Below are 24252 nucleotides of genomic sequence, written 5' to 3'. Positions count from 1 at the left end.
CACGATTTTGCACCTCTGAAGCCAAATCCCACTTGCTTTTCACCAAGGAGACTTGAAAACAGTTGCATTTGATCCACTGACTTTACTGAGCCTAGCCACATACGTAAGGGCTGCCGAGTCACCCCGTAAGTAAGTGTCTAAAGAGTTAGTCATAGACACTTGAAGGAAAGAGAATGTGACAGTGTGTTTCACATATTGTACCCATAGCATTAAATCTTCCCTCCAAATCTAAACAACGTATTTGCTGTTTATCTTAGTAAAATGATGATTTTCCTGCCTTCCTCTATGGCAGTATGGTCTGCTCCCTTCCCTATTCAGTTCTGACAATAAGCAGCTGCTATGCAGGAAACAGGGTAACAGAGGTTTCCCTCTTGAAGAGATTACTCATGTAGCTTTATACAACACATGCAGGAGGCTGCGATATTCCCCACCCCCTGGTTTAGGCATCTCTGGATTTGAGAATTATAATACATGAGTTTTAGCGATTCACACCACTCTGAAAACGGTAGCTCCCGCTGGACCTTTGTGACACAAACACTGGGCGTAATCATCGTTGTCAAACAATATAGGACTCATGCCATGCTTGTGGGTTGGGTTTTGGTTTGGTTTAATAGTGGAATTAAAGGTTTTAGCTGAGAGTTTCATAGCTGCCTAAGATTTTGGATGGCCAGTTCCCATTAATTTTAATGGAAATTGGGAATGCAAATCCCCGGTGTAATATTCCCGCTACAATCAATACTTAAAACCAATGTTTCCTTTTCTTATCTTTACTGAAGCTTCAGCTAATGAAATTACACTTTGCTGACTCCTCTGTGTTTCTCCTTCCTGGAGGATTCCTTTAACCTAAACCCTATTTCTAGAGCTTTCTGGTTTTGGCCAGCAGTTAAGACACATAATTGCACTGAATGAAAAAGACAGCATTAAATAATGAAAGATATAATACACCTCCTCCTTACCCAGGGTTCCATAGCTAGACTACAACAGCACACTTCAAAGATTAAAATTAGAGGGACGAAAATGGTCCTGTGCATTCCACTCAATCCCTTCCTCGGCAGTTCTCAACGTTGGCTGCTTCAGCATGAGTGCATTGGGGAGCAAAGAGGCCAGACGTGCCCCAGCTGTCTTTTGTGGAGGTGCTCTGCTGCCCTTCCATCTATTGGTGGCCTGCCTCCAACCCTCCTGATTGGGGGGGGGCGGGGAGGGGCTGGCAGGTAATAGGTGAGCATGCCTTCAAGATTAGACCATGCTGGCCAGATAGGCATTCCCCTGCATAGTTTGAGAATCCCATTTTGGGGCTTCCAGGGCATTGATTTGAGTTAGGGTTCTGAACAGCTCATCCACATGTAAGTGCTTTACAAGTGCCAGCTGATATAAACGTATGTGCCAGGGGACTCAGGTCCCGGCAGGGTTATGCGGCGACTGAACAGTGGCTTTGAAAATTCAGTGGTGCCTTAGGCGGACGTGGGCACCGAAAGAGGCAGATAGACGCATACGTATTTTTAAGGAGCTGGCTTCCAGGTGTTTTTGAAAATCCCACTCATTGGCTATCTGCATCTTTGAGTGCTTAAATACCTTTGGAAATTTGGCCCAGAGGAGCCAAAGTTCCATCGACTTTCACATTTGAAAATGGGACTTAGGTGTTCCCCTGAGGCAGAATGCTGACACCAGCACTGCCCAGAGTCTTTAGTGGAGACCAGTGCACCCAGAAGCATCCGCCAGTACCACCGCTGCATGGCCTACCAGACTGTTGGAATAGCCGCCACTCCATGACTGGTTGCAAACTCTCGAGTGTTCACCAGCTGGTGCAATGAACACCCAACAGCATGCTCCCCTAGCATTCCCAGAGGCCATCTGCATGCACTGCCCTGGGCAGGCTGAATGCCGTGCAGCATCTCCACTCACTTGTACAGCACTGTATTCTCCCTGCCCGCATCCCACTGGAGAGTTCCTAAAATAAGCAAGGACACAGTTTGTCCCTTAAGAACAAGAAATTGAAGAACAGGAAAATGCAAGTACTATCCACTTGGCTAAGGCCCGGTGCACGCACAAAGATGCACTGAATGTGTGTTCTTTTAAACCAATTTCATTAAACCAGTGAAAAACTCGGTGTGGACTTTCATACTGGTTTCAATTAGCTTATATCTGTTTAGCTCCATTGGTAAAGTTGCAGGCACATGCTACACCAATATAACCTATTTTAAACCAGTAAGTGTGTCCACATAAAAGCTTGCATTAATTTACATTGCTTTTTTAAATTAGTTAAGTCAGGGCAATTCTTGTATGGAGACAAGACCTACGCTGAAAATGAAGGTTTGAAAAGTGTGATCTAATTCAACCCTAGAAGTACTTCAGTCTAGCTGCATATCTTGCTCAACCCAGACCGCGGGTGAATTTAAATGAGTGGCCCTTGAATGGTGCTAATTAAGGCCCTGATTCATCAGACAATCCATGTGCTTAAATTTAAGCATGTATTTAAGTGATTTGCTGAATCAGGACCTAGAACAAGGGATCGAGCATTTCTAAATCAATCATTTGTAATATAATTGCAGAAGAAAAATCACATTTCTGTCTTCCCCAATTTCTGGGGAGAGATGTTCTTAGTGTAATTCTTCCAGTTCGGAAGAGAACACAAACTCAGGTTTCAGTAGAACTTTGGAGAAAGTATAAATCTGGCTCTAGGAAAGCAAATGTTTCCTGGGTTCTGAAAGAGTGAGAAAGTTCAGTGATACAAGATCTACTTTAATTGCTCAACAGTATAAAATCTTGACATTTTGAGGGACGCAAGTATGTAGTTTTATAGCCACACTGGAAAGAATTGTTCAATAACATTATTTTGCAATATCTAAAAGCTATTCTACATGCAAATACAGTCTTAACTCTTCAAATTCAGGAAGCATAGCTGCTGACACAAATTTTCCAATAATGCCCTCACAGCCAAGCAAAAATATAGAAATGTGTGCCATTCTAATTCTAAATCAAACATTAACATCAGATTAGTTTTTCTGTCACTTACCCTACTGCAAAAAGAAAAGAAAAAAACAAATCTATTTAAACAAATCTGAAATGAATTATTCATACAGCTGATTTTGATATTTATTGTAACGATCAGACGTTTATTTGCCTCTGATTGTACAATAAATGAATCATTCCTTTCTTCTTGGAAAAATGGGTTTCCTGACCAAAATTAACTTTTAGCCCAATTCTTCTGGTTAAGAACTGTCCACAAAAGAGGCTGAGGAAATCATCTTTCAAAAACTGAACAATCCACGTAGAAACACAAAGCAATTGTGGGAGAGAGGGGAGGAGGGCGGGAACTGAAGTCCAGTTATGCTAAGGAAAATTCAAGTACCCTAAGAGTTCTTATCCCTTTTCCGATTTCTCTTACAAATCAGATGATGTACTCTAATGCAATTTTCTGGAGAATCATAAAGTCAAATATGAACAAGTCTAGTGGAAAATCTGTGACGTTAATCTTGGCCTAAGTTGTATTTTTAACAGGCGCTGAGGTTGTGCGCCGGCTTATCCAGATGGCCATACAGGAATCATCCTGATAGGATTAGGCCTTTGTGCTGCACTCTGCTCCATCTGTTCTCAGAGGTTTGCCTGTGCCTAGCAGAATACGAATTTTTAGCCTATGTCCAGTAGCCTTACCAAAAGCAGCTGTTTAAACACACACACTCACGATTAGTAATATGGGATGAAGTTAGCTTGACAATTTACCACTAAAGAAACATCTTGGTTTTATTCTTCTTCTTCTAAAGAACGAAGTACGCAGTATCAAAATTTAAACAAAAAAAGGATTTCTGTTGTTGTTCTGGGATTTGTTCAATTCATTAAATCATAATACTGCTATAAATTTAGAAATGAAGGCATGACTCACCATTAAGTAGCATGGCTCTTCATCTTTGAAATCTATCACCGTATTGGAATGTATGATATATTTTCACTTTGAAGATATCATGGTTAAATATTCAAGATTTAGAAAGAAAGAAAGAAAGAAAGAAAGAAAGAAAGAAAGAAAGAAAGAAAGAAAGAAAACCGTGCAGATGCCTATTATTACTGTCTCAGTCTCGTCACAGGCCAAGAAAAAAGAAAACTGTAAAAAAAATACCTTTATTTCCATTCATGTTGCTTTTTGCTTTGATCAGCTACCTATTAAAGACACAGGCTTTTGCATTCATTGTTGCAGCCTGCCAGATGCAGCAAGGATGCATGTTCAACATATGCAAAAATTCAGCTCAGGCCGGCTCAGTGACAGATTACACTGAGTTGCCAACTGAGAGATCTGGGTCCGAAGGATGGCCTCAGGTGTCCAGGCTCTGGGCCAAGGGAGTAGGTAGAGAAACTGGCTGTTTCATAAGAAAAGCAGCCCAAGTAGTCAGATGGCTTAACTCAACTGCTTTCCTAGCCAGAAAAACACTACAGGCTAATGAATAAAGGGGGCGGGGGAGTGGAAAAGAAAAATAAACAATGATTCAATTGATATTATTAATAATTATTATGATGGTTTGGTGCAGGAAAACAAATAATGCTCAGCCCATGTTTGCTATGGCAGTGGGACAGTAATGCAGGCAACAGAACCTGAACTGCATTTAAGGAAGAAGACCTCGTTCCATCCCAAAGACTGAGAGACCCTTGTCTTTCAGAATGTTCCTGCCTCTGTTCTTTGTACTACAGTAAATGGAAGGGTCAAGTACCTCTTTCCCATAATTTAGGTTTTACTTGCAAAAACACAGGCATAAAAACACATTTATACTTGGTAGTATCTGTCCAGCACTGACACCACATAAAACCAGCATTCTGAAAATCTGAAGAGCGAATGCTTTGGACCCAGGCCTAGAAATGCTTAGAGAAGTTGCTCTTTCAATGCAGCTGATAAAATACTAATAAAATAATACGACTTTATTCATTTATTTAAACTGTAGTAGCACCAGGGGCACCAATCAAGGGCCAGGGCCACGTTGTGCTAGGCCAAGGGTAGGCAACCTATGGCACGCGTGTACCAAAGGCGGCAGGCGAGCTGATTTTCAGTGGCACTCACACTGCCCGGGTCCTGGCCACCGGTCCGGGGGGCTCTGCATTTTAATTTAATTTTAAATGAAGCTTCTTAAACATTTTTAAAACCTTATTTACTTTACATACAACAATAGTTTAGTTCTATATTATAGACTTATAGAAAGAGACCTTCTAAAAACGTTAAAAGGTATGACTGGCACGCAAAACCTTAAATTAGAGTGAATAAATGAAGATTCGGCACACCACTTCATCAAAGAAACTATTGGTGGTGAACTATTTGTTGTGCTTTAATGATAAACTATATCAATATAGACCCAGCATCTCGAAGTCAACAAAGATACAATCCTGAGAACGGTCTGAATGGGCCAAATCCTGCCCAAACAACTAGACCCATGGATGTCAGTGGAAATATTGATGACAGGAATCAGCTGAATGAGGTTACTCCCTGTTATATGCTCCTGCACAGCGTCCTAGGAAAAACTGATTCTGTGGAGGATTTTCAAAAGCACAAAGGGAAGCGAGGCGCCCAACACAATTCCCATTGAAAGTCAATGAGGCACCTTCCTACCACTGGTGCCTTCAAAATCCTGTGTTGAAAAATTGAAAAAGAAAATGTTCTAAATTATCAAATGAAACAACCACATGGATCCTGATTTAGCAGCCCATCCTTATTCAGCAAAGCATTTAAGCACATTCTTAACTATAGGAATTGTTACTGGAAACTACAGAAACTATAGGAAATGCTATTGAAAATAACGGTGTTACAACACAAACAAAACAGGGGTGAACTCAGAATCACGCCCCCTTTCTCTCAGCCTCTCTCCTTGCCCCCCAAAGATTGCTGCTCTACCACGTCTACTTCTCCTCGCGTGGACATTTCAAGGACATTTTATTCTTATTGTATTCCTACTGCTGCTGCTACATTTTCTTATGTTTAAAACTCTGGACAGGGAATCTAACCTGAACTTTCCTGGAGAATCACCATCTCAGAGGCCTGAAGTCATCAGATCAACATTCATGAGCAAAATGTCCCAACATATTTCTCCACCACTTTTGCACTTTTTGAAACTTTAAGTATGATATTACAATGCATAACGATGCAACATAGTAGGGAGATGAGATGAGTGAGATACAAGAAGAGCTCTGTGTGGCTCGAAAGCGTGTCTCTCTCACCAACAGAAATTGGTTCAATAAAAGCTATTACCTCATCCGCCTTGTCTCTCTAATATCCTGGGACTGACATGGCTACAACTACAGTGCATAAGTATAGTAGTGTCAATATTATTGTATAGCCCATGCATTTGGTTACATGGCACATTACATACATAAGTGTAATGCATATATATGCTCAATCCATAGCCAACTGAAGTCAATTGGAGTCTTTTCACTGACTTCAGTGCACTCCAGATTAGGCCCATAGACAAAACCTGTCCTCGTTTATAGTACTAATAGTCTGCTTCATAAGCATTGAGATTGCAATTTGGATTTCAGTGGCTCACACCAACCCATTGGGTGCTATTTTCTGCATCAGTTTCCTGGCTCATGCTGTTGACTCATTTCATTGTTTTTGGAGGAGCTCTGTCAAATATCCATTTGGCAGCGGAAACATTCTGCAGTCCCAACAACAGATATTAGGGGAGAACTCCTGATGTTGATCTATCTGCTCACATAGCTCCAGGAAACTGTTTTAGTTGAAGTCATCCTCAAGCTTTGCAGGGAAAATGGAGGATTTCTTTATTGGTGACGTTTTAAAATAATAATTTTTTTTTTTAAAAAAACCAACAAATTGGAAATAAAATTTCATCAATACTAAGCTTTTAACCCTGATTTTCCCCTCACTGAAATCAATGAGAGTTTTGCCATTAACTTGAAAGGGATCCTCTGGCTAAGATTTTCAAAAGTAACTCATGATTTGAGGTGCATCGGTTTCGGGGTGCCCCGCCTGAGACACCTTGAACTGGGCTGATATTCCCAAAGTGCTGAGCACCCAGTCTCTGATAATCAGGCTCCTCTGAGTTGCCTCCAGAGGGGCATCCAAAATCTGCAGTCACTTTAGAAGTTCTTGGCCTTTATTTCCTATCACAGTACACACCGCCGAACCCTACTTCCCCCAGGCGATTGGGAAAGAACCCTCTTTCTACTAGAGCAACAGCAGCCAGGGTGTTTTTCTAATTGACAGATAGCGAATGGAGGCATTTGTCTGCTTGGTAAATCTTTGGAATTAAATATTAATTCTGGTATAATAATGTATGGCTTTGCAATTGCCTGGTGTGCACATTTTGGGACATGTGAGAAAGGGAATGTCTGGCAAACTTCACCACCATTCAGGGACGCATCCTAGTGTCATTCTTATCCCCCCATGATGCCATTGTACTGGTGACATGGCAGCCAGCAAAGCAAATTGACATGTAACGAATGCTCATTACCTATGAATATTCATTGCCTGCTTGAGTGCTACTGAATGTAGTAATGTACCGGTAGCTATGAAAGTTCAGCCAAACACAGCAGCTAAGGTTTTTCTGTAATCGTGCTCTGATTCCATAAAGGTCTTGGAGAATTCCCAAAACCTTCATAAAGTTGAAGATACTGCTCCTAAGTTGCCAGCTTCTCCAAGACTGGCAACGGACATCAATATAATAACCTAGATACACAGAGAGTTTTATGAACTCCTGTTTGAGACGCCTGGCCTTGAGGAAGCCCGCTCTCTTGCTCTCTCCCCTAGTTCCCGTGGAGCTCTGAAAGCACAAAGAAGCAGAGCTCCTATCCTGAAAAGAGCCCCTTTGCTCTTGTGGAGGTTCGAGGCTCTGCATTAGCAGAAATTCATTAGTGCAGCTCAGTGGGACAAAATTTGGTTGACAGAATTTAGTGATCCAGAAACTGGAGTTGCGGAAATCGGGTTCTACTGCTACTACTACTTGATTGATCATATATTTTAAGGCCAGAAGGGACTATTATAATCTAGGTTTCAGAGTAGCAGCCATGTTAGTCTGTATCTGCAAAAAGAACAGGAGTACTTGTGGCACCTTAGAGACTAACAAATTTATTAGAGCATAAGCTACTACCCACAGATGCATCCGAAGAAGTGAGCAGTAGCCCACGAAAGCTTATGCTCTAATAAATTTGTTAGTCTCTAAGGTGCCACAAGTACTCCTGTTCTTTTTATTATAATCTAGTCAGACATCCGGCATAATACTGGCCAAAGAACCTCACCCAATAATTTCTGCATCAAGCCCATAGGATATAGCTCAGACAGAGGTTATTTTTAAGAAAGACATCCATCTTGACTTGAGTGCAAATGAAGAAGATTCAATGATATCCTTAGGTAAGTTGTTCCAGTGGTTAATTGCCCTTACTGTAGAAATCTTATTAGGATTGCACAGGGATCTTTGGGAATGAGTGCCATTTGTTTTTAGGGGGAGAACTACATGTTTTCTAAAACTAAAAACCTGAATTTTCACGACCTACTTTGTCCATCCAAATGGATAGAAGGCTGCAACTCCACCTGGCTATACCTAATGGATTAAATCCAGATGTGGAGGACTCCCTTACATCTGAGATGATGTGGCTCCTATATGTCCACAGGGCAGGGAAGAGGTTACTATCATGCACCCAGTTATGTCAAGCTACAAACACACATAACAAACCATTATGTAAAAATCTGCCTGAATTTCTGAGTCACCACATTTATGAGGGAACCGATACGAGAAAGGGGACTTGGCAAAAGTCAAACATCAGAAAGAAAATTATTTCCAGCTTGAAGTTTTGCAACCCTTCAGCATATTAAGGCTTACTTATTATTATTAATATCCATGTTGTGCAATGTTGTTATAGTCAAATTTTTCTCCCTTGTGTAAACTTGGAGATGTCCAACAATCCTAGGTATTCTTTCCTAATAGGAAATAAATTAGAACGTTGAAGTAACACAATATTGAATGCCAATTATACTCTATCAAAGAGGTACCATCCTAATATTTTAAATATTTCAATATTGCCTTCTTATATAATAAACTAAGTCCAATGTATGCCTGGTTGTATGTGTGGGGCCAAAAAAGACATGTCTCTATTTCAACTCCCTATGGCCTTAAGGTCCTTCTGCAAAGCCCTATTAAGCTGCATTCAAATGTTGGCATCTCTGTGAATATTTTAATACCATATAACTCTTAACAAAAGTGTCTGTACATGTGGTTCTATTTTTCACTTCCTGGCAAATAAATAATAAATAATAATATCTCAGATGTAGCAGGTGCTGCCCCTCCTCCCAAGGGTTAGTCAGACAAAGACCAACGTTTGCCTATTTAACCTGGGACCATTTCACACATTGCATTAGTCCCCATATTCGACTAGCAATTTTTGGATTAAAACCAGTTAAGGGTAAGGATAAATGTCATTTCTTTAAGCATGACCCCATTGCTCAGCGCATTAAAGTTTTCCTCATGGCATTTATTCCATTTCATTCTCCTATTTTATATTAACCGCTTAACTACTACGATACACACAAGCGGTGTGTTTTGCATGCAGTATTAAAGAATGCAGGGGTGAAAGGGTTAAAATGGAGTCGATACAGGAAGTTTCTTCATGTCATTCAAGTTCACGCCAGTTAAAAGAAGATCTAAGTGCTGTGGCCAAGTCATCTTTCTACAGCACAAGAATTAGGTCAGTAAGTCAGATCTCTGAATATCTTTTAGGAGGAATGAATTGATAGGACAGTGACATCTAGCAAAATTTTAGATATGAAATGGCCCATCTATGTCTGTATCGTGTTCTTACAATCTGGGCAGTTACAACAAGGTTTAAAGGCCTTCAGAACCGAGGCTTCATCTTACAGATTGTCCTCTCAGAATGATTTATAAAGATGGGTAGATGGCACCATATTGTGAACGTAAAACAGAAAGCAAGACACCAATTAAAAGCCTCAGCAAACCCTTCACACTCAGGTCTCCTACAGCCTTCAGTGGGAGATACGCTTGTATGAAGTCTCCAGGAATAAAGTCAGCAGGTATGTATCTGTATTGCTGAGCGGCTGATGGATTTTGAACTGGAAATGCCGTTTTGTAAGAACAAGGCACTTGAACGTTATATTTCAGGGAACCCCGCCTTAAGCCACCAACAAAAAATGGTTATTTAACAGAGGTGGTATCTCAAGAAAGGCAGAGGAGAATTTGTATCAGTCTCTTTAGAGAGGAGGTTGCGTACTAAAGTTCCAAACCCGCAACTAATATCACCAGCACAAGGTCCCGCTAAAGTTACTAGGACGTTGCATAGGTGCAGTCACTATATTTTGAAGGCTAGGGCAGTCTCTGGCTTCATAAGCAGTCTATAAAAAGATCAGAAATATAACAACAGTGGCAGGGCATTGCATTAGACATCACAGCTGTCTTTGCTTCTATCTGCAGTTCTGAAATCAAGTCCTGTAGCTTGTCTGAAACATGAAAATGATATATTTCTTCTGTTGCTGCTGCTGCTGGTGAGACTGACATAGAACCAAGTCAGTCACCAATGAGCCTAATTCCTCAGTGATCTCACCACGGAGAAGGAGGAGGAGGGTGGAATGGGGAGGGAGAAGAAATAAAATTGGCCCTTAAAAAAAAAAAAAAGAGCATTTAAACTGCTTGTCAGTCGTCTGCCTGACAAGGCCACTTGAATGTATTCAGGAGTATTTGCATAAACGCTCACAGTGAGTTCACCGTAGCTGCTAGCGCTAATGGTACATAAAGTAATTTAGTCACTTCTCTTAGGCATCCTGTCAGAGTGATGAGCACCCCCTCTTTGCCTTGTTGCATATTAGATCATTAGATAATAAAGTGTTAGAGCATGCAAACTGACAGGGTCTCCGGCACGATCATTTTTTGAGGGCACTGCATTCTGCCAGAGAGGAAAAATAAGAGAGAGACTGATGCTGCAATTGGCTTTAAATTCAAGTAAATACACCCAGAGATTTGAAAAATTACTTTGAACCAAGGTAAAAGAGTTTATGCAAGAAACTCTGCAGAGATCTAGAGCCAAGAAACCTCAAAGAGTCCCTCCAGGCTTGCTTAAATGCTATCTCTTGCATACCCTTCCTTTTCCCTGCCTTTTTGGGTTTAGTCCTTTAAATTGTTTTGGAAAGGTTTTCCTTTTAAAATTACACCTTCAGATGAACTATAAACCAATATATATTATACCGATTTTGATCTATATTAGCTCTTCTCTATACATCTTACTGTATTTGTATAATTTAGAAAGGTCAACCATGTTAGCCCCATGGTTTACCATAAATATCAAACAAGCAAGAGTTCAACTATTTGTGAGTGAAAATGTGATAATTATTGCAAACCACAAATCACTGTGACCTACCCTATTTATGAAATAATTAGCCTCTGCCTTTTGAAAAAAAAGATATATTTATTTGAAAGATTAGCTTATTAACTCTCCAGGATCAAGGAGTATAGTGTGGGGATGTGAAACCATGATCTTGGTTTCTACTTGTGTACAGAGAGATGAGTTGCTAAAAAGGAGCTTTCCTTTTACTGTCTGACCAGCAGGCTATAAATATAGATCTGTGTTGGAGATCCCAAAAATAATCCAGGCTACCTGCAAATGAGATGGTAAAACCCCAAGTGTGGAGACACAAGGCTCCTGAGTGGCTCAGAAGGTAAAACTTTCTGTCCGGTTTTGCTTTTCGGCTCCCAAAGTCTTTTTTAGGTGTCACACACACTGGAACTCAATGTTTAAAAGCAGCATTTGCCAAAACAGGTTTGTAAAGAAAATTGTAAGGTTAATAATGCCTCAGAAAACCAGCCAGCAAGCGCCCCACCTCACCACCTTCTGCCCCCACTTCTCCACAAACAACATCAGGTATTCATCATTTGCTGACCAGATATTTGCATTTGGGCTCAAAATCTGTAGATAAGCGCCTGGGTACATTGGGTCACAGGGGTATGATAGTACACTTCTTGCAATCCAAACCTCATGATCAGTCAGAGCGCTGGGTCAGAGTAGCTGTGAGCAGCACAGCTAATGACTGGAAACCTGATATGGCCTGTATCATCCTCTCCCCCACTTGCCCAACACCCCCACAGAAGACGGGAGAGCCAAGGGCATTCTGCATGGACAAATCTGGGGAAGACAGCCCAGGCCTTAGGACCAAGGATCCAGGAGTAGGAGTAAGAGGGACACATTTTGGGGAGGGAACTATGAGGGAAGCCTATTCCAATGGAGAGAGCTATAGACTGTTCCAGGAGTGGGGTTTAAGTTTTTGGTGGGTGCTCAAAACTTTGGTGGGTAGGCGCCCCATTTAACATGTATCCACCCTTGAGTTCGGTCAGATGTTTTGGACAACGTACAACAAAAGTACTTGCTAGTTTTGTTGCCATCCCATGCACATAAACATGCGTAGAGTTCAGTGGTTGGGGGAGACACAGGTTTAGCTGAAAAAATGTCTGGCATGTCTCAAGGAAGGAAGGGATCTTTTAGTGCAGTGGTCACCATTAATGAGAATTTGTCAACGGTGGCCAACTAATTTCATCCGAGAGGTACCCGAGAATTAGACTGGATTAGATAATCACTTCTCCCCCCCAGGATTTAGCAGAGGAGATAATTGTGGTGATTATGTGGTGCCTGTTGGCAAATGTTGACGTTTAATGGCAACCACTGGACCTGAGGGTTACCTGAAAATATAGGTATAATTTTATTATTTTCTTCTTTTTGCACACAGAGCAACTTAGCGAGTGGGAGTGGTAGATACATGACAAGGAGGTAGCATTGCAGTATGTGTGAAGACAAGAATAATTATAAGTATGAGGAAAAAAAAGTATAAACTTAATCACAGGTACCAGTAGGTATTCAAAGGTCCTCACTGGAAAAAAGTGTATCTAGCTTATTTCTAACAAAGCCAAAAAATAAGCAGGTTTTGAAAGACAAGAGTTTATGTTAAAAAGATTGCAAGGTTGAATAGAGTGACGTGTCCTTTGTAAGGCTCTGCCTCTTGCTAATTAATAAAAGCAGTTTGCACATTCCATACAAAAATCGAGCAAACATTATGACAGTGGTTTGTTTATTAGATTAGGTTGTTGGCAAGGATGAAAAAAAATTCTATAGGATGAAGCACAGCTGAAAATGGCTCATGACCTACATAAAAAGTTAGAGTTAAATAAATACAGATGTAAGTTATGTTTATATAATGAGAAACGCTGCTGAGCTAAGAATTTTAGGTTAGTAAGTGCGAACTACAACCCCAATTCTGCAACCACTTATCCATACCTTCAACTTTACTCACGCAAGCAGTCCCATTGACTTCAACATGGCTACACACATGCATAAAGTTAAGCAGATGACTAAATTTTTGCAGGATCGGAGCCCAAAAGAATGAGTAGAATAGAACTCTTTTTCATCAGCAATTCATCGAGTGGTGGAAAATGATATATTCTCCCATTATTATTATTTGTATTACTGTATGCAGTTTACATTTTTCCAAGTGGCATTCACTTTCCTTGAGACAAATTTTATCTGGTTTCTTCTAACTATTTGGCAGAATATAACCAATTACCCAGGCAATCCATGGCACACATTTATGGCACAAACCAGTGCAAGGGACTGGGTGCATTCCACACCCACGACTGTCCATGGGAGCAAGTGTCTAATGTGATCAGGATTATAACCCACTTCAAAAGACAAGGGACAATTCTCCCAAGGGACCGGGGGGAATTCCCTTATGCTTTTTGTTTTGTTTTGTTCCATTTTTAGAAGCAGTCACCAATTTAGAGGACAAAGCAAAAACAAAACATTAATTAGGTCCAGATTTTCAAAGCAGCTTAACTCTCATTTAAAACAACTTAATGTAGTAGCCAGATTTTCTACAGAGCTCAGCACCCAGCAGCTACCAGAAATCTGGTCCCCATTGTGGGTGCCAAGTGCTTTTGAAACTCTACCCACCTCTTTTACATGCCAGGGGGAGCTGCGCCATTTTGAACACCTGACCCCAATTTTGGGAGCTGAGTGGAGGTGATCCCAAAAATGTAGACATTTTTCAGTAAAACAAAGGGCAGATTTTTCATGAGAATTTTCTCAGGCTCCCCTGAAAACTCTAGTGTTCTGCTGCTTTGAAAATCCAAACCCAGTTTTTGGAGACTGATCTCTTAAAAATTTGGCCCGGAAGTTTGTTTCGACGACTGCAGGACAATTTGAAATGAAAAATGAGAGAGAAACCAAATAAATCCACATTTAAAGTAGCAATGTCAACCAACGAAAATGATATGCCTACCATGTTCCAGATAAGAAGGCGTACCTTCCGAGGGATCAAGCCGTCGAGCCCTCCGCCCGTGCTTGGAATTGTTGTGTACAAACATATTGTCCGACACCGCCAACACATGGCCGTCCACGTTGACTGTTGTCGACACCACAACCTGCGAGCACAAGAGCAAAACGGATCAACGTTTTGATATATTAAAAAAAAAAAGAGCACAGATTGTAATAAACTCAGTTAAATAAATAACAGCTGGGAGCTGCAGAAAATTTCATCGCTATTTCACATAATAACTGGTGCTTATGCTGTACAAATCTAACAAGAGACGCTATTGATGAGTGAGTCTTTGGCAGAGAAACCTTTTGATGCAGCTTTAAGTCAAATTGCAGAGTTTGTAGCTGTATGGCAGAAGGTACGCTGTTAACCATCATTTTAACAAGAAGATCTTTATTAAGGGTTTCTCCCCCTCCCCCCCCCCCCCCCCCCCCCGCAAATACAAGGGCGGCTGTGTTTCACCCTAAATTATCCTTCAGTTTCTGTGCTGAAGTAGATAGCGCTGTTGACATTGCAAATGAGAATCGATTCAAAATAAAAGAAAACAAAAACACGTTTTGTGAAGTTGAGACGAGAGCAGTGTTCTCTTTCTCTCCCTGCCCCAATCTCCTCTTTTTCTAGCCACAGTCACCAGGGATATCTGGACTTATCCCAAATTCTCCCGCTCTGAGCTGCATTTCAGTGTGTCTGGGGACAGTCTCCACTTCAGAGAAAGACAGACCTAGTCACCCTTATTGCCATCTGCGTTATGCTCATGTCTAGGGATCCCAACCAAGACCAGGATCCACTGTCCTAGACACTATACAGACACAATCTGAGGTGGATCCTGCCCAAAGGAGTTTCCAATCTGGATAGGTAAGACACAAAGTGTGGGAGGGGAAACTGAGGCATAAATAGGGAAAGTGACTTGCCCAAGGTCATACAGCTGGCTGGGAGCAGAACCCAGGTCACTCAGATCCCCACCATAATTCCAGGACCACACACTGCTTCTCTTACCCCGTTCCCCGCTCTGACCCCTATGTCCTACACTAATGAAGTTCAGCATTTCAGGGTTTGATTCCAGTTGAAGACAGGGCCCTGGGTAGACTGCCAGTTTTCCAAGAGCACACGTTGCCGTAGAGAACTTTGACTAAAACAATAAGAAGAAATGACCTACACTTCTCCTTATATTAAACAGGGAAAGGGATTAAAAACTGAAACCCACCGAGATATGTTTATTCATACGACCTCTTACAACCAAATATAATAATTGTCTGTTAATTGCAGTTTCAGCTCCCACCTCATGCTTCGACATGTGAAACAGCAATCAGCGGCTCCGTTTAATCCACCTATTATGTTGACTAATTAACTTTGCTCGACAGTTTATTTCTTCCTCCATTATCAGCCCCTGTCAGCCGCAAGCACACTGCCGCACAGGGGGACCTCAGCCCTCTTGATTGATCACCGATAGATTGACATGCAGATTAATTTAATTAGAATCACCTCACTTGAGAAATGAAAGACAATGGCAAGGGGGCTAATAGATCTGCTCTTATAATGAGGCGAGCCTCCAGAGCCAGGGCAGAGGATTTCTGATTTATTTTGCTGAATTCCCCAGTCGCTCTGAAAGGCTCTTGCTTTAATTGTTCTTGGTTTTGAGAAGCTTTCGCCTCTGAAGAGGTGAAATGCTTTACAAGGATTGGCAAACATTGCTTCAACGCTCCCAGGAAGCGGCTACCTCTCAGCGTTGCTCGGGTGGGGACACTTGAAGGATCACTTACAACAATTCAATGTCATCACTTGAATTGGATAAAGAAAATAAACTAAAAACTTTGCCATTCTACCTATTTCTCACCACCTATTAAACACTTAAAAATACAAAGCAAGTCAAGTGGCTAAACCATCTTTAGCCAAGCCAGGAAGCCTTTGTCTTTAAAAGGGGGAACACAACAGAACAGTTTGCATGTCAGGATTTCTGATCTAGTCCATCAGAACACCATTCTGCAATGGATTTTTTTTTAAATACATATTATAAAATACAGAATAAAGGATTCAGACAGTAATTTGGGGGGGGGAAAAGACACCACCAAATATTGTAGGTAAATTCTTTTGAATTCAAACTAGTGGAGAAAAACATGCCAAAATGTAAAATTCCACAAGGATTTCAAATGGAATTTATCCTTTCCGCGCCTGGGGGGCAGAAGCAAGTTTTTGCTGTTTCCGCTAAAATGTGACCCTACACTGAGTGGCACCTAGTTTGCGAGAGCACAAATGAGATTGCAACCATTGCAAATTCTTTGGGACAAGGATTTTTGGGCAAATCCTCAGCTGACGTCACTTGTCAGAACACCATTGACTTCTACACCAGTCTTCTGTGTTAGTCAGTAAAGTGCCAGGCACATTTAGGCTGATGTAGAAATATAATAAATAAAATAAATTAATAATAATAATAATAATAGTAATAATCATAGCAGCAGAAGAATTTGAATTTCCTAGAACATCAAAAGCTTGAAATATTTCCCCCACAACTTGGCCCCAATCCTGCAAATACTTATGCATATGCTTCCTCTAAAGCATGTGTGTAGTCCCATTGAAGTCAATTACGTTAAGCAAATGCTTAAAGTTAAGCATGTGTGCGTTTCCAGGATCCAGAATTAAAAGTCTTCCTAAATTAAAAATAATACTAGCTTAGGGCCCAAACCTGCAAAGACTTGCACACGTAAGTAACCTCTCTCACACAAGAACTCCTAACATGGGAGTAACTCTGTTCATAACAGTAGATCCAACAAGGTCAGTTACGGGATCAGGCCTTTGTAATATTTTTCCCTCAGGTTTTGGAACGTTTTGATTTACTGAACTGTACCTTCCTTCCTACCTCTTGACCAGGGAGTTTGATTTACTGCACAGAGACCACATTGGAGTGGTTCTTTGGAGTCGTTAGCAGAAGAAACTATAAAAGGAATCACCATGAGAATCTGTTTCCAGTGTCAGGAAATGCAGAAAAAAGTGGTTATTCTGGGTGTCTGTCTAAAAAAAAATGATTATTCATAGTGCACCTGTAAAAAGCAGCACACACGCTCTGCTTATTTCTTAAAATATACAATTTTATTAATGTAAGCACTCTGTTTTGCTAGGAATGTAAAAAGGATTTAGCACACACACACATTAGCTAAATATTAATGCCATGACTATGTAGAGAGAAAAAATAGACTGTGTATTTGTTATGCACTGCACAGATATACTGGGACTTTTTCAGGGCACATATAGGCTTATAAGGTTCACTTTGATTTTTAATCCAAAATACAACCCTTGTCTCATTTTGATTTTGAAATTATCAGGATGTGTTTAAGTTCAAGCACATGCTAAAACTAATCGTGGAGAAATTGTAAAATTGTGTGTGGGGTGGGGGGGAAATCAAACTAGATGTGGAGTGGACAGTGAGACATCCGCAGAACAGTGGCTTTAGCAGGAGGGAAAAGAAACACTACAGTTTAATAAATGATTAATGAGGTGCTGACATATTAATGTAAACATGGGGACAACCAGGCCTGCCAAATCTCCAACCTTTCCAAATTTTGTCAACAAAACACATTTTTAATTTGGGTCAGGCAAACACAGAAAATGATTTTGAGCTTTAGCTTCAACCCGTCGTAGATTTTTAATCTAAATCCTCTATCAACACTGGGGGAAACTGGGGGAAGAGTCCTCCCCCACATCCTTTTACAACTTTATTCAGCCAGCCACCAGTATCATTCACGCTATATTATATAATGACTCTGCAAAGTATTCTGCCTGCCATTAAATAGCTCAGTTGTGAATGTTTTTGGGAGGTCAGTTAAAAAACCTTCTGAAACAAGAATGTTGGAGATCAAACTATTTATCCGGGTTTAGTACTGGGCCTGTTTATTTGTTATGGTGCATCACCTAATATATCAAAATTAAGCATCGCATAACTCCTCATTTTTAGCCACAGCCCATTAAGCTTTGCTAACTGATTAATACATAACATGTTCCTGGTGTTTTCAATTTTCTCCGTTTTCCTGGCAGTGCCCTGATATTTTGGTTTATACCCCAGACACCTCGTGGCAAAGGCTGCAAAAATTCAATGATGATAATTTCCAGGCTTGAGATGTCTCTTGCTGCCATTTGCTTTAGGCCTTTGGCTTTGGGATTCACTAATCTGATGGTATATCTCACTGCTCCAGCTTCCTAATGGATGTCATGACAAAAAGGGATGGGAAACATCCTTATTTTCATCACCAGTTGGAGACTGCTTTGTGCAGTCTGTTTCCGTGATTCAGGTAACTCAAATAGACCTTGATTCAACAAGATACTTCAGACTGTGCCTAAAGTTAAGCAGGTATGTGCAATGCATTCAGGGAGATTACTCACATGCCTGAAGTTAGGCACATGCTTAAATACCTTGCTGAATTGGGGTCAGAGCTCACACTGCTGTTTTCCAAACTCCCCCTCCTCCTTATCCCTCTGGGGAGAGAACCTTGCATGTCCTAACTCCATTATCTGGGATTCGTGAAGCATCATTTTTGTCTCTTATGCAGATTTGCAGCAGGACACAAGTGGCTACCATTCAAACATGAGTGGCAGCATCCCATTAAGACAAGTTTGCAAGAGGTGGAGGTTGTGCTAAGCCCATCAGACAGTGCGGTAATGCGTTAGTGACTTTCTGGGTTTCCATAATAAATGCATGTTTGGGGGGTTTATGCTCTGACTCAGCCACAAAAGTTTCCTCCCTATTGAAACCCGACATGTGTCAGCTTGTGTGCAGTTTTATTACAACAGCAACAACAAAATACCCAGGTTGCCTGGGGTTTATTAATTACACAAGTAGACAAAAAGTGTTTTAGTTCTGTGTGGTTTTTTTAGGGCACAGAACCACCACGGGGCAGCAGACCAAGAGGGTAGTGGGGGCTACTGCCCCCACAATGGGAATATTGAGGGAAGTGGATATAGCTGATGTAGAGGCAAGAGGGGGACCCAGCTATATCCCATCCCCATGCAGGGGGGGCAGGAGGGAGCAGAACCCAAAGCAGGGGTGGGGGAGCTGCAGCAGCACATCGGAGCAGGCCAGACCCCAGGGAGCAGGTAGGATTAGCTCTCTTCTCCCAGGCTTCTGTTATGCGGCCAGCGTATGGGGACCACACAGGAGTCACACAGTATATGCCTCCAGCCGGCCGGGAGAGGCGGTCACTTATGTGACTCCTCAGCCCAGCCCAATCCAGCCACCCTGGGTCCCTGTGGAGACACTCAGCCCAGGGGAGTGGCAGGAGCATGTGTGCCAGTTGCCAGGCTGGGGTGAGGCCTAGAGCTGGGGGGGACGGACGGACGGGAGGGGGTGACAGCACACAGGTGCCAGCCACCGAGGGGGTAAGAGGGAGAAAACAGGGCACCAGCCACCGAGGGTGGCAGGGAGTACATGGCACCAGGTGCCAGCCACCAAGGAAATGCTGTAAGAACAGCAGGATGCCCTCCCCGAGCTGCGTCTCAGTCGCTCCCATCACTCTCCATCCTCTCCCCCTGCCCCCACCTTCACAGCAAGCTGCTCACCCGCCCCCATAATGCCATCGAATTACTATCTGTATTGCAGCAGCACTTAGGGTACGTCTACACACGCGAGGCCTGGCCGCGGCTGGCCTGGGTCAGCAGACTCGGGCTCCACACTCAGCTCCCCAAAACCAGCATACCCTCCGCCCCCTTCCCTTCACTTGTTAGCCATTTTGTGACTAAATGAGATAGGCTCCAGTTGACCCTTCCACAGTGAAGCCCACCGGGGAGGGAGAGAAAGAGGAAGGAAACTCTGCAAAGTTCATCCTCAGGTGGCATTAGCCTGGTGTACCTGGGCCTGTACTTTGCCACCACCACCTCCTGTTCCCCAACGCAAGACAGGGCCAGAGCATGGCTGCATTCCAGCAATCCCCAATGACTCCTTGGGCTTGAGGCCTTTTCCAGGCAGACAATGGAGATCAGCCCCAAAGATGAACCAGTTCCCAGATGATACCAGGATCAGGATGGAAAAAAGTGGCATGAAGTAAGGAAGGAGGAGTTATGTTGTGTGAACGAAACTCCTTCACTTCTGTGTGGAAAGGCGGAGAGCCACACAAACAGAGCCACATGGGACCATCTGGCCCCTCCCAGAAACGCCAGCTATCCAGCTATGAACAGGAGGAGGGATAGCTCAGTGGTTTGAGCATTGGCCTGCTAAACCCAGGGTTGTGAGTTCAATCCTTCGGGGGCCACTTAGGGATCTGGGGCAAAATCAGTACTTGGTCCTGCTAGTGAAGGCAGGGGGCTGGACTCAATGACCTTTCAAGGTCCCTTCCAGTTCTAGGAGATAGGATATCTCCAATAATTTAAAAAAAAAAAAAAAAAAAAAAAGGACTTGAAATTGCCTTGATCTCCTCACTCTGACCCAAGCCTTTCAAGTTAGTGGGTGAGATCCTAGCCCCACTGAAGTCAATTGACTTCAAAGGGAGGTTTACACTGCAGCTGGGCGCGAGTCTCCCGGAGCGGGTAGCGCGGTACAAATAGCTGTGTAGACATTACAGTTCAGGCAGCAATTCAGTCTCTCAAGCCCACCTAACCCCTGGGTCAGAGCTCAGTGGCTAGCCAGAGCGGCAACGGCCACACTGTGTGCTAGTGCGAATGCCTCTATCTCCCCGGGCTGGCTACCAGCTGCAGTGCAGACATACCCAAGGGGGCCAGGATTGCGCCCGTGAGCCAAAGGTGGATGCTCTGTACGACCACGCTGTGGTTTTGCTTGATACTTTTCTCCCCTAGAAGTGAAGAATGAAGCCTGTGTCTTCTACCCTCTCCAGTGACCAGCCGCTTTAGCGTAAGAAGTTTGTTGGTCTAATGCGAGAGCAACAAGTTCAAGAAGAAAACCCAGCTATTGCAAAAGAAAAAAAAAAAAGCACTGGCATTTAATGGATTTCTACAAGCTTTAATAGCTCACTGTATTAATGTATGAGCAGTGCTTTGCTCTGCTGAAAGTGATTAATTTCTTGAAAATGCTAAGGTCACGCTAATTGACATGACCTGTGTAATTAAGCAGTCTCTGTTTACACACTGAAAGCTCAACTGCTGTGAAGCTGGGTTTGCATGACAGAATGTCTTTACAAGTGAAGAGATCAACCACCTTTCTTATGCCCTACCTGCTCACCTACACAGGCTCCTGGTTGCTGTTCTGAGGGAACATGCAAAGGCATTACCATATGAAAATCAGCCCGTATCTTGGGGGAGTACGAAACTGGCAGTGCGTACATATCACGAGCCGTGTGCTTTGACAGGCCCCAGACCTGGCTGTTCATGCTAGATTGCCCTACTGGCGAGAGCACCCTTGGAGAATACTTTTCCTCTTAGAGGAGAATCTATATTTTAATAAGTGGGAATAGATCCCAGTGGCAGCACGGTATAGAGGATGGGCATGCAGCTGGATGTCAGGGACTCCTGGCATTCTAATCCCAGTTCTGACACTGACCGGGTGCATGACCTCGGCCAAGTCACTTCCCTTCCTGTATCCCAGCTGTACAGGAATAAATTATACTCACCTACCTTGTGGGGAACTACAGGGATTAACCTGTTAGCATGCATACAGTAAAAGAAAGAGGCACTGAGTATTAAAATCACTCATACAATGTGTACCACTTACAACTAAGTGCTGCGGTGGCTGGAAGGGGACTTAGAGCACCCTAAACTGCTTCACAGATGCTGGGCTTCTGCACAGATGGTCCTTGGCCCACTTCCAGCCTCAACTACCTTTCTCTGACCCCCATGGATTGCGGGACAAACCCCTCGCTGCTTCTGGGTGAAGATTAACCCCAACCCCTGAGGACAGTCCTGAGTAAGAAACCTCATGGACCTTGCCTTCACTAAACTCCTGCATTGCCCCCAACGAGGGAGGGTCATTTCTCCACCTTACCGACCCTTGTAGGCAAAACACCCTCTGAACGATGACACGGGGGGTCCTTTGGGCACACATTTCTCACCATTGCCAATACCCGGCTGGTTCCAGCATTGGGAGGTCTCGTGTAGACAATGCTCCCATGGCCAGTGACGTTTTTAATTTCATATCCTTATGGCCCTTCGTTTTCAGTTTTTATTTTATTTATTTTTTCCTGGGGATTTATCAGTGTTTATTACCATAAGCCACAACAACAAAAACAGGTGAAAATCAGTGCAAAAACTATTAATAGTTTTTCTGGGTAAATACTGGGGTTTATTTTGGAGGACGGAAAGACGGGGGGAGGGCGCGGGGGAGTATTCAATAGATTAATGCTTTGATTTCCATTCATCAATGTGGTTTGCTGCAGAACTAAAACAGAACTCAAAACACGCCACCTCGGAGTTGAAGAAAACAATATATCTCTAGACCCCAAATAAAACTTTTCATTTGAATAAACAGTTTACTGTTGTACACTTAGAACTATTAAGCTATAAATATTTACATTTAATAATTGGGCCACACCATTTGTAGCACATACACTCAACTTCATCCTATTCACCTGTTTTTTTTTTTTTTTTTTAAACTTTCAAATACTTCCTTGTGTTCTGAAACATATTCTGATACAGATTTTGGTTTTCTTCCCGTTTTACTGTGTAAAATCTTTAAACAGTTATCTGCGAGCAGCTTGAGATGTATACGTGGCAGGCATGAGATTCATCAGTACATTCAGATGCGCACGCACTTCAGAGCTTGCCTGCCTGCCTGTTTATTAGTCTAGAAGATACACACAATAAACATAGAGCCTTAGTTCAACAGGCAGTTTTGCATATACACACAGACTAATGTGTTATCGTAATACATCTATCTCAGGGAATGTACTGTATTTTCCCAATAAAACCAGTTAATTTTATACATTTGAATGATATAAAAGTAGGGTGAAAATCAGAAAAAAATGAATAAGACTTTTTGTATAACCTAGGAATTTTTTGGTAAAATTTGGTTTAAACTGAAAAGGAAGGAGCTTACGTATCTTTTAGACTGGTACTGAGCATGGTTAAACAACACAATGGAAAAATATTGGTGGCTAGCTGAAGCTCTGTTCACCCCACCGCGCCCAGCCTATGTTTCCACGGGTGGGAGCTTACAATGGTAGAGAAGTATTTGCCAAAAACACCTTAGTGAAGAAAGAGACAGTGGGAGTTTTGCCTGAGTGAGGACTGGTCCAGTATAAAATGAATGCAATCTTTCAAAAAATAAAAAAAATCTTTCAAACTGCAGCAAATGACTCCCCAAGGGGAGCTTGTTTAGATTTTCAGCATAACCATATATCTGTTTTGGTGACAAGATTTCCCCCACTAATAAATATTGTTTGCTCACTTAAAATCTTTACATGAAGGCACAGTTGGGTCTTAAGGCAGAGCAGGATACCCTAGAGAGAAGCAACCATGTGATTCAACAGAGAAACAATACAAGGTCACTTCTGTTTCTTCCCTTCACAGTTTTACTTCCTATGGGGATGGCATCATCTTCAAGTCTTCTCTTGCCCAGAGCATGAAAATCCAAGAACTTCCTACTAATTTCTGCTATCATTGGGAATCCAAAAAATGGAGATCAGTATAGTAAATTTCAGCATCTTCCAGTTAATTCCCAGCTTAGTTTGGGTCAAATTATTTCTACCCCACCAGTTGATTATTTTTAAAGGAGGAAGCATGACATACTGACCTGGAATCTCCGCATGTCCCGGGGGTTTCCGGCATTTTTTAGGCAGTTTTGGTTACATTTGAGAAAAAATTTCAAGAAGAACCTGTAGAGAAAAGAGACACTGCCATTAACCTCTCAGATGCACGCAGCGTGTAGCACCATGCCCTTTCCTTTGTCTGATCCAACGAATCCTTACTCCAAGTAACAATCCTTACTCACACAAGGACTTCTCACATGGCCTCCAACCAGCAAAGCACTTCAGCATGTGCTAAAAATGACACGTGCTTAAGGACTTTGCTTTGTCACAGCCATACAGGTTTGC

The 24252-nt window shown here is 42.3% G+C and overlaps 1 protein-coding gene across 5 annotated transcripts in view; it reads right to left on the bottom strand.

Moving 5' to 3' along the window:
- The window catches only part of EBF1 (EBF transcription factor 1), a 317608-nt gene that overhangs the window by 96406 nt on the left and 196950 nt on the right, over positions 1 to 24252 (bottom strand). For 3 of the 5 annotated variants that reach the window (XM_054037974.1, XM_054037975.1, XM_054037978.1), the window contains exons 7-8: positions 23952 to 24033; positions 14255 to 14396 (exon numbers count right to left, since the gene is read on the bottom strand). In XM_054037974.1, coding sequence (XP_053893949.1) covers positions 14255 to 14396; positions 23952 to 24033 — 224 coding nt within the window. The remainder of the gene's footprint in view (positions 1 to 14254; positions 14397 to 23951; positions 24034 to 24252) is intronic. The other 2 variants (XM_054037976.1, XM_054037977.1) reach the window with 1 other exon arrangement.

The sequence above is a fragment of the Malaclemys terrapin genome, chromosome 8, assembly GCF_027887155.1.
Source record: "Malaclemys terrapin pileata isolate rMalTer1 chromosome 8, rMalTer1.hap1, whole genome shotgun sequence".
NCBI lineage: Eukaryota > Metazoa > Chordata > Testudines > Emydidae > Malaclemys > Malaclemys terrapin.
The sequence above is the reverse complement of the archived record's forward strand: the minus strand, read 5'-3'. Positions and strand labels throughout refer to the sequence as shown.